General features: G+C 42.4%; 1 protein-coding gene across 1 annotated transcript in view; it reads right to left on the bottom strand.

Annotated features, from left to right (window-relative positions):
• Nucleotides 1–11,086, bottom strand: part of FMRP (fragile X mental retardation protein) — a gene marked incomplete at its 5' end in the record, with an annotated part of 101,751 nt that overhangs the window by 7,506 nt on the left and 83,159 nt on the right. The window contains 2 exon segments of the mRNA NM_001204634.1: nt 693–696; nt 699–885. Of these exon segments, the coding sequence (NP_001191563.1) occupies nt 693–696; nt 699–885 (191 nt within the window).

The raw sequence follows: 11,086 nt of genomic DNA, 5'->3' as shown, positions 1-11,086 counted from the left end.
CGTGTGCGACACTCCGCCTTTGAAGGGGTTGCACCTTCTGCAGACGAAGCAGTGGGTCTATTTATATCCCCCCGGCCCACTGGGGGTGGCTATTTGTTGTCATGTGTCGGGTCGTTTAAAACAATGAAAGGAATGAGTGGTAAGCCTCGGATCACAACGTAGAGACAAGACAGACTCATTCATTGGAATCATCCCCAGAACAGACTGCGCCTTGCATTACTGCAACACATATCACGAGGTAAAGACAAATCTCAGAGAGGACTGACCAGCCCCAAACATTAGATGAACTTAATTAAGCAATAGTAAAAAAGAATCCGGCAGCAGATTGCTCCAACAGGGGATTAACTTTTGATACATATTTTTTTGCAAAAAAGAACACTTGAATGAAAATGTTTATCCCCGTGACTTCTTCCTTGATGTATGTATTATCTTACAAAGGAATGGATTCTCTAAGGAAAATTGGTCTAGAAGTACAAAATTTGATTTCTGTGCACATTTTTTTTTTCCGTGTTCATCATAGTGTTTTTTAAATCCAGACCTAAGGGCTTGAACTCAGATTGCCGCTGGATCGGAAAAATAAAGTATAATTATAATATTTTTCCAAAGCACAAGGGGGAAGTGGATTTTGATTATATGTGCAGGTAATGATTTAGACAGTTGTTTTTTTTTAAACAGGCTCAACTGTACTTCACCAACCTGGTCCTCTCGGAGGCAGACCGCCACCTCTCCCTCTCATGCCACCTCCTCTGGCACCACGCCGGTACCCTCCTCGGCCTCCGCGACCAGTAAGTATGCTGTCTGTTAAGTACCCTGCATCACGTTTCTCCTCTTCTCCTTCAGCTGACCAATCAGCCACCATGGACGTAGGCATAGAAGGATCATCACCTGTTCGTTGGACGTACATAATAAATTTCTTATACAGAGAAGGTGCCATGGGGAATGAAAGGGCAATTGTTTGTTTGTTTTAGAAGAGGTTTTTTGGCGCTTCCAACTGCCTAAGGTCATAAGAGCGTCAAATTGTGGATGTCAACAGAGAAGTTCTTACAGAAAATAAGATTTTGCTCACCTCTCTAGCTTCAACAGCACGAGTCTGCTTCCACCTCGGAAATAGCAAGTCACAAGAGAGTGACAAACATACAAAAGAAGTAGAGGAAAACGACAATAGTAAGGATCAGGAAAGAAAAAGCAGCAGTTCCCTGTTGTAGATCAGGCACAGTTATGAGCGTGACATGAGTCAGCCCATTTACAATTCTACTATGCTTGAATGAGAAATGTCCCCCCTTTGGGAATGGCCTACAGACACTACAGTCAGTGGCACTGCCCCTGGGGGTGGGTCACAAGAGTGAGACAAACATACAAAAGAAGTAGAGGAAAATGATGATAGTAAGGATTTGGAAAGAAAAAGCAGCAGTTCCCTATTGTAGTTCAAGCACAGTTATGAGAATGACATTGTTGAATCAGCCCATTTACAATTCTACTGTGCATTACAACGAGAAATGTCCCCCCTTTGGGAATGGCCTAAAGACACTTCAGTCAGTGGCACCGCCCCGGGGGGAGGTTCGAAAGGGCAATACCAGTGATGGAGATGATAAGAGATAAATAAAAGAAGGAGAGGAAAGAGGCAGAAAAGTTTACCACTTGTGATGAGCACAAATAAAAATTCAATTTCCAAATGAGACATGCAGGTGGATTAGGTCTAATAAGTACAGAATGATCACAAAAAAAAACTTGAAAACTTTAGTTTTCTGATAATCTTGCACAAAATTTGAACTAGAATGTTGTAACTTGGTAGAGACGGGCGGGAAGCGCTTTTTCTTTCCCAAGCGAGAAGACCGAGAAGCTGACCTACTTCTAGCCGAGACCAGTCCCGGAAACGAGAAACACTTCCCGTCTCGTGTCTCGAGCAATGCTTCTCGTCTCGTGACCAATTTCTCTTCTCGGCCCGCAGTTCGAGCCGCTCGTTCAGCGAGAAGGCCGGCCGTGGCCGAGATTTCTCTTCTCGCCCCACAGAACGAGCAACTCGTTTAGCGGGAAGGCCGGTCGTTGCGGGGATCTAAACTTAGAAACTAGGCTTGCCCTGGTGCGCAGACGCAGGCGGTGAAGGAAGGTAAGGAGACGACATAGGCCTAGGCCCTGATCAACTCCCCACTCGCCTCGTCTCGCCACCCTCCCCCCTCCCTTTCAATTTCACACACAGGACGGCACGGTGATGGGTGGCACTATGTGCGTTGTCATTTCTCGCCTCTCACTCTCGTTACTGTTACTCGTTATGTCAAGCCAACGAGCAGTACCGAGCAGCAGTTTAGTGCCCAGGCAGTGACGGGAAGGGCGTTTCTCGCAGTTTCTCGCGAGCAACAAGTACTCGGCTCGTCTCGTCTCGTCTCGTGCCCGCCCCTATAATTTGGAACACATATAATTCATTCAAAAGGAATTTGTCCGACATAAAATTCATAGAGAAGAACCTAATTTTCGAAAAAAGGAAATGGCTTTTTAAAAAAAGGCATCAGTAAATGCATTTTGCACCAAATTTAAAAGATCTTAAAGTTATGAAATGGTTTTTTGGGGGGCGTTCTTCCTTTACTTTTTAACCCTATCCGTACGTTTTACTATTGTATCCATACGACGTGGGGAACTCTGTGCCACCACTTTCCAAGTGGAAATTTACTTGTAAATCCGATTCGTACTCTTTGCAAAGCAGACTTTCAAAATGATTTTGTTTTAGTAAGGTTTTACTGCGCTCGTAACTGTACAAGATCATATGAGCCCCAAGGGGCGGATGTCAACAGAGAAGTCCGAATGGGGAATCAGGCTTAATCTGCTCACCTCTCTAGCCTCAACCGCACAAAGTCTGCTTCGACTATCAAGGCACCCCGGAAATAGCAGTTCACAATAGAGTGACAAACATACACAAGAAGTGGAGGAAAAATGACGATAGTAAGGATGAGGAAAGAAAATGCAGCAGTTCCCCCTATTTTGTTTCAGCACAGTATGAGCATGACATTGATAAATCAGCCTGTTTACTATTTCACAGTGCAAAAAACCATGTTAATATCTCCCCTTTGGGAATAGGCTAAAGACACTTCAGTCAGAAGCACTGCCCTGGGGGAGGGTGTGTAGGGGACGGGGGTTGTGGGGGTTTTTGTTTTGTTTTACGGCACTCTGCTAAACTGACTTCAAAACCCCTAGCCCATACCAATAGAAACTATATTAAAATAATAATAGATAGCATTTGTATAGTGCAAATCCCCGCTCAACAGCAAGCTCTATGCGCTCCACAATCTATACTATAAAACATCTTTTCCGACATAGGGCACTGATCAGTCCTGTGCGGCTTAGGTATGACAGACAATTTTAACTAGCTTTGCTCTAAAAACACAAAATAAATCCTGATCTGGGCTTGTGCTGAGGCCAGAACATCAACTGCCAAAACCATGATTGGGTTTTTAAAAAGCATGCAAGACAAAACCGTTATAGTAAGGTTCACGGCAGAGCAAAAATTGACATTAGAAGAGAGCATTTTTTTGTACTGAGAGCTGGAGCTGAAAGGATTGTGAGAGCGCGGGATGAAGTGATGAACTAAGTATTGATTTTTTTTCTTCAAAATGCGCACTCTAATAATAAAATTAGTTTCAAGATCTTATCCTCCAGTAAGTTCAAATACATTTTTTAAAAAGATGTTTTTCTCTTTTTTTTCCCTCAAGCATAGGCCCCCTACAAGGAACATTGGGGGGTCAGGGGCGAAGCCCACAAAGAAATTGAAATTTAGAGCTTTCCCGGGGGTTAAAAATGGCATTTCTTCATAGCCACTATTCAATTTGTCATCACATCATTGACAAATCCAACCAATCTGGGAACACAAATCTTGAAAACAATCACCAACCCAGTACTCTAATTAGTCTAATGTTCCCTCATTAACGCGCTAGATTGTCGAATGTCAAAACCTAAGAGAACCACTTCCACTTATCGTTTTAATTTTAGCATCAGTTTTTTGTACCCTGACGTTTTACTGCTGACGTAGACTGTTTTCCGTCAAGCACCCCCCAAACTCAATTCTGAAGCCCACCATCATACTTTGAATGAACTTTGATAACACTAACAACCACCAGTCTCGTCTTCCTTATGTCATACCGGAGACCGTACTCAAATGCTGCGAAAGCGTGCAGGTTCACTGACTGGTCACGATCACGGGCCAGACAATCTAGAAATCGGAGGACAATAGTTTTCTTTTTCTTTCTTTCTTTTTTTTCCCATTACATTAGACAGCACGCTGAGAATATTGATTTTATCGTGTGGTGACACAGTGTTTCTAATGAACAAACTGCATGTCATAACTGTAGAATTAACGTTAAACTATCATCAAACAAATTTTAGCCAGTAACGAAAGCGAAAGTAGATTTCGATTTTCCCGAGGGAGTCTCGGTATTACACCTACACTTGCGCCTGCCACCATAGCTGCTTATTCGTGTGAAATGTACTCTCGAACCGGGGAAAGCCTAACGTCACAAACGTGACCAGTAAATCATGAGCTCAGTGGCCTTTTGGGATTTGGTTTCAAGGACTTTGTGCATTTTTTGCGGGGGAATTTACAGAATTCCCGGGTCCCGGCGATTTATATAAGCTAATATTAATATTGTCTCTCTCTCTCCATTTCCCTATACGTAGGAGTTTATATGATGATGCAGCAAATACGGATCTGTCGAAATGTACGGATTTCCGCAAAAACAGGGAAGAATTGAAAACTGCAAAACGGTTGTTTTTTTCTTCTTCTACTTGCAGCACCCATCGCAAATCCGGTAGTTTTGACCCCTTTATCGGTATGGCGGTAGAACGGGCCCAAAATCGATAACTACAGGAAAAATCGGTAGATTTAGGCAACCCTGTTAATTGTATTTAAAAAATATTTCTTTTTAGTTTTAGTAAGGTTTTACAGCACTCGCAACTGCATAAGGTCATATGAGCGCCAAGGGGTGGATGTCAACAGAGAAGTCCTTACAGGGAATCAGACTTGCTCTGGTCACCTCTCTTGCTTAAAATTACGGATCAAGCATTTACGAACTAAATCAAGTTTGAGTATAGCCTCTTCCAATGTATCGGTAATGAGCGTAATTGGTGCGGTCATGCTGCCGACATATCAGTAAAGAGCAGAGAATGAGTTAAAGGCTCAAAATAAATTTTTCAGTTTTCAAAGACTTACGCTATTGGAGTTACCAAACTTTTCGCTAGTTTCACCACTGAAACCAGGGGACCTCACTTCCTTCAATCGCAAATATCTAGACTTCTATTCAAGATAGATTTATATTTTTTCATTGAAAGCAAGACAAAGGAACAACCTTTAATATGATACCAATAACTCCATATGCCCAAAATTGACGAGCACCCGATTTCACTGCGTCGTGACACAAATGTCAGCAAAGAAACGTTCATGCTTTGTATGTGTATAGAATAAGGTTTTACGGCGCTCGCAACTGCTAAGGTCATATGAGCGCGCGAAACACAAGTTGTTCACTTTTGCAAAAGTTCACTTCACGACTGGTTAACTAATTTACTTTAAAATGCTAAAAAGTTAAAATATTTAAATTCGGTGTAAATACATTTGTGATATAAAACAACTCTTTTAAGTAACAATAAAAAATTTTAATAATATCAAATTCACTCTACAACTCGCCATAAAGGCCAATGGCCTTTATAAAATTTAAAATTCTGCTGAGAACAACGAAGGAAAAAATATCCTGCAATTTTTTGCATTTATTTTATTTCCTTCGGATCTCTCCAAAGTCTAGACATTCTGTTAAAATGTGTCTAATGGTAAAATCTGTGTCGCATCCGACACAGAACGGCTTCTCTTCTCCCTGTAGGAGGTATTTGCGGGTCAGGGCCGTGTGTCCGATGCGCAATCGAGTAAAAATGACTTTGTCTCTTCTGGAGAGGTCCGAGGGATTTCGCTGTTCTAGTTTGGGTTTTATTTCATATAGTTTATTATTTTTCTGGTTTTCCCAGTGGCTCTCCCACAGACTGGAGGGTTCATGCTTTTTCAAGACGATCAAGGAATAATGGACACATTGCTATCCTCTGGTCCACGTCAGCTTTGCCCACAGGAAAATGGTACAGTCGTAGACAAAGATCTGCTTTGAAAATGCGAACCATTGAGATGTCGGAAAGTCCAAGCTGCAAACATCGTCTACAGACATATCTCATGGTACTCATCTGCTGAATTCTGCACCCTTGTGACGTTTAAAGGGATGCGATTGGTGTGTGTTTTACCTGAAGTGGTCATTTTGTCTTGGTTTCCGTCTTCGGGACCCTCATCATCTGATTGAGGTACCCAGGCATCAGATTCTTCATCCATTGAGTCATTCAGGTCAATATCAGACTCATCTGACAACATTTTTACGCTTTTTTCCGATTTTTAGTGTAGAAACTTCACAGCTGGCCTTCTCCCAAAATCCAAAATGGCGGCGGAGAGAATGTAAACAAACGCTGATTTTCCGTGCACCAATTTTTTACAATATTTGATTATTTTTATAAAAAATATATATAGATGATTCAACCTTTTTTTTTTTGGATATAAAAAGGTATTAGAAGCCTCAAAATGTAAAAAGGAATGGATTTCTGCTGTTAGATCTACACCCGATGCTCATCGTACGAATTCGTACGATTTTCCTTTCGGTGAACTGCTGAGAGTTAATTTCAATTTTTTTCCAGGGCCTCGTCCTCCCGACCCCTTCACATTTTTTTGAAGTGCATTTGAACTTGACCTGTTTGACGCGATAGTGGAGGGGTCTTTATACATTACTTACTCACTGCCTGTAACAAAAATAGATAGGTTACAACAGGAAATATCCACCTTAACTGAAACAGGGAAAAGTATTGTGTTCGCATGGATACCTAGCCATGTGGGCATCCGAGAAAACGAGCAGGTAGATGACCTGGCGAAGAAATCCTTATTCCTTCTGTTGGGTTCAATGACGAACACTCTTCCACAGACTGACTTTAAAAATAAAGTAAAAAAGTACATCTACATTCTGTGGGAGAGCCACTGGAAAAAACAGACGGGTAACAAACTCCACAATATTAAACATAAACTGGGACCGGGAAATTCTTCGGGCCTCTCCGGAAGAGATGAAGTCATTTTTACTCGATTATGCATCGGATACACGGCCCTAACACAAATACCTCCTTCAGGGAGATGAAAAGCCGTTCTGTGTCAGATGCGACACCGATTTTACCATTAGAGACCCGAAGGAAATACTTAAAATGTCGGATGCGACACAGATTTTACCATTAGACACATTTTAACAGAATGTCTAGACTTTGGAGAGATCCGAAGGAAATATTATAAATGCAAGAAATTGCAGGATATTTTTTCCGTCGTTGTTCCCAGCAGAATTTAAAATTCTATAAAGGCCTTTATGGCGAGTTGTAGAGTGAATTTGATATTATTTAAAATTTTTATTGTTATTTAAAAGTTGTTTTAGATCACAAATGTATTTACACCGAATTTGAATATTTTAACTTTTTAGCATTTTTAAGTAAATTAGTTAGCCAGTCGTGAAGTGAACTTTCGCAGAGGTGAACAACTTTGACCAATCGTGATCAAAACAACAGGTTTGTGTTTTGTTTACGTCCTGCCTATACACAAGAAAGCCTATAAAATGTATTCTAGTGGGTATAGGCCACTGATATTGTTACCTCAAGCTTACAGAATAGTTATTTGTGGTAACCTGAAGTTGTGAAAGCATGGTTTGTATGTATGTATGTAGTATAGGGTTTTACGGCGCTCGCAACTGCTAAGGTCATATGAGCGCGCGAAACACAAGTTGTTTACTTCTGCAAAAGTTCACTCCACGATTGGTTAACTAATTGATTTTAAAATGCTAAAATTTAAAATGTTAAAATATTAAAATTTAGTGTAAATATATTTGTGATTTAAAACAACTCTTATAGGTTACAATAAAAAATTTTAAATAGTACGTTTTCATTTTTCATTTTACAACTTGCCATAAAGGCCAATGGCCTTTAGAAACTTCAAAATTCTGCTGGGAACAACGACGGAAAAAATATCTTGCAATTTCTTGCATTTATAATATTTCCTTCGGATCTCTCCAAAGTCTAGACATTCGGTTAAGATGTGTCTAATTGTAAAATCTGTGTCGCATCCGACACAGAACGGCTTCTCATCTCCCTGTAGGAGGTATTTGTGGGTCAGGGCCGTGTGTCCGATGCGCAATCGAGTAAAAATGACTTCGTCTCTTCTGGAGAGGTCCGAAGGATTTCGCTGTTCTAGTCTGGGTTTTATTTCATATAGTATATTATTTTTCTGGATTTCCCAGTGGCTCTCCCACAGACTGGAGGTGTACTTTTTTACTTTATTTCTAAACGCCGAAAATCGTGGTATTCAGGAGTTTGGTCACTTCGTTCTCGGTTGCGCACTTGACAAGGAGTGCACCACAGGGAAGTTTCTGTACACATGTGGGAATGTATCCCAAAACTTTCCATAGTGCATCTCCTGTCTTAGAGAGGTTGAGATCGGTAATTCTTTTCCGTGCGTCTTTTGTGTTGGAGATGGCCACGTACGGTTGCCTCAGAAGCTCCTTAGGAGGAGGGAGGAAAAAGGCATTGGTAAAGGTCCTTTTACCATTTTTTGAGCTTTTGCTCGGCTCGGCGGCCGCACCCGCTTCCGCGAGCCGAGACTTCTTTACGTTGGGAGCGGGGGAAGGGTCTTTTTTAGATTTGGATTCCATGAGAGTTTTCTATTTTATTCCACTCTGGGGCTCCCCGCCCGCCACGGAGCCCAACAAGGGGACACATTGCTCGGATTACCAGAGCTGTGCCAGGGCTACCCCGGAGCTATACTCTCAACGAGAAAGTACAAGACCCTCCCGTCAAGATTGACCCAGGGCTTGATGGGGTTTCAGCTCTCAACCGATTGAGTGGCATGGGCCGTGCCACCCTCCCATCTAAGAGGAAAACCTGGGCCAAAGAGGTGTGTTGGCGAGGGACAGTCCGTGGACTGATCTCACCTCAACTGCCAGATACCCGGTTTCCCTCCGCGCGGGTCGCACCTCACGGTCAACGAGGCGCCCACTCTGTGGGATGGGTGACCTCTCTTTTTGCTGCACTTGAGGTCAGCGGTGGGAGAAAAGATAGAAGAAGAAAGAAAGAAGGAAGGAGAAGAGGAAGATACACCGAAGTGGGTGTCGCACATGGATCCCAGAGGGTTGGGGTCCTTGTGCGACACTCCGCCTTTGAAGGGGTTGCACTTTCTGCAGACGAAGCAGTGGGTCTATTTATATCCCCCCGACCCACTGGGGGTTTTGTTTTTGTTTACACCTCACCCGTCTACAGTAGCCTTATTCCCTGCTAAGATTTTATCATTGTGATAATATGATAATAATGACAGAACAGCTTTGTTCAAGGTCTGCCTCTGTCTAGATCTAGATCTAGAAATAAGTGCCTATGACATAGGCCTCATCAACATGTCAACTTCGACTCCGCCGATAGCGTCCTAATCCTTTGCTTATTTTCTTCCCTCAGGAACCAGCCGCAACCTCCACGTAACCAGTCTTACGCGGACCAGGATGATGGCCCACCAGAACCACTGCCTCAGTTTAGGCCTGAACGTGCTGTTGGCCTGCATCTCCCTGACTGTATCACCCGACAGGACATCCGAAGTTTTCTGACACCAGGTGAGAGCATTATTGCACAGAGTACGAGAAATTTTTATTTTTGTAATTGCTTTCTGTTTGCCCGTACTTCACTCCGACAGGCAGGTGAGTTCACTGATTCACACGTTACACATGGGGACCTTTGTAATTCATTTGTAGAAAACACTCTTGATGCCATTATGTAGTTAGAACTGATATTGCCTTGTGGGCCATGATAGTTTTTCTCTTTTTCTGACAGTTCGATTGATGTCAGTGTTCCAAGCAGACTATCGTTTCCAAATGACTTATGTAACATGTGTCTTCTTCTTGTCTTCTTATTTCCTCAGTATTCTTCTTCAAACTGTTTTTCTGCACTGAGATGGCGAAACAGATCTGCCTATTCTCTAATGAGTACGCCCAGATGACAGGACCCATCAAACCATCTGTCTTTCGCTCCTGGGAGGATCTTGACTCTGAGATGTTCCTCAAATTCGTTGGACTGCTAATGTATATGTCTACCAAATTTAGAGCTGTACTGGTCTACAAAAACCTGTTTTCATGTACTATGGGCAAGGGCATACATGAGCAAACTAAAATTCAAACAAATTCAGTCTTTTTTGAAATTATGCAATCCAGACACTGAGCGAGATACTGATAAGCTACGGGAAGTTAGGTTTGTGCATAATTTTTTTAGTATGAAATGCATGAAGTATTGGCAACCTAACCAGTGTGTTAGCATAGATGAGAGGATGGTTCAAAATAAGGGGAGATACAGTTTCAGGCAATACATAAAGGATAAGCCAACTAAATGGGGGATGAAGTTATGGGTGGTTGCATATTCGATGAATGGGTACACATACAATTATGAAGTTTACACAGGGAAGGATGGGGGCACTCGCTCAGAGTTTGGATTGGCCTATGATGTAGTTATGAAGGTATGTAAAAGTCGTTTTAATCAGGGTTATAAGATCTTCATGGATAATTTTTATTCTTCCTTTCAGTTGTTTTCTTCTTTGTGGGAAAAAAGACAATGGCATGCGGAACGATTTAGTAAATCGTAGAGGCTTTCCCGATGACTTGAAAGATGTTAAAACATTTAATAAGCAAACAGAGAGGGGAGGGATGAGGTGGTTTAGGAGGGGCTGCATTGGCATAGTTCAGTGGAAAGATAATAAAATGGTAAGGCCGGTCCCAGACTGGCTCTGTAGGGCTGACCTGTAGGTGGCCTGGCGCATGCCGTGTGCGTGTTAGCACAGCCGCACTGTGGGTTGGTGCCTGTGTCTCAGCGAGCGCGAGGCACACTCGCTGTGTGTCAGCACAGCCGCAGGGGGTGTAGTGTGTTGACGTGTGTAGGTGTGCAACTGACGGGTTTGCCTTGCTATATTTAGGTACTGTGTAATCCAAGACCAATTGTACCAAGACGTCATGTGCCAAGTGCAGCC

This window comes from Aplysia californica, unplaced genomic scaffold, assembly GCF_000002075.1.
Source record: "Aplysia californica isolate F4 #8 unplaced genomic scaffold, AplCal3.0 scaffold00221, whole genome shotgun sequence".
In the NCBI taxonomy this organism is placed as follows: domain Eukaryota; kingdom Metazoa; phylum Mollusca; class Gastropoda; order Aplysiida; family Aplysiidae; genus Aplysia; species Aplysia californica.
The sequence above is the reverse complement of the archived record's forward strand: the minus strand, read 5'-3'. Positions and strand labels throughout refer to the sequence as shown.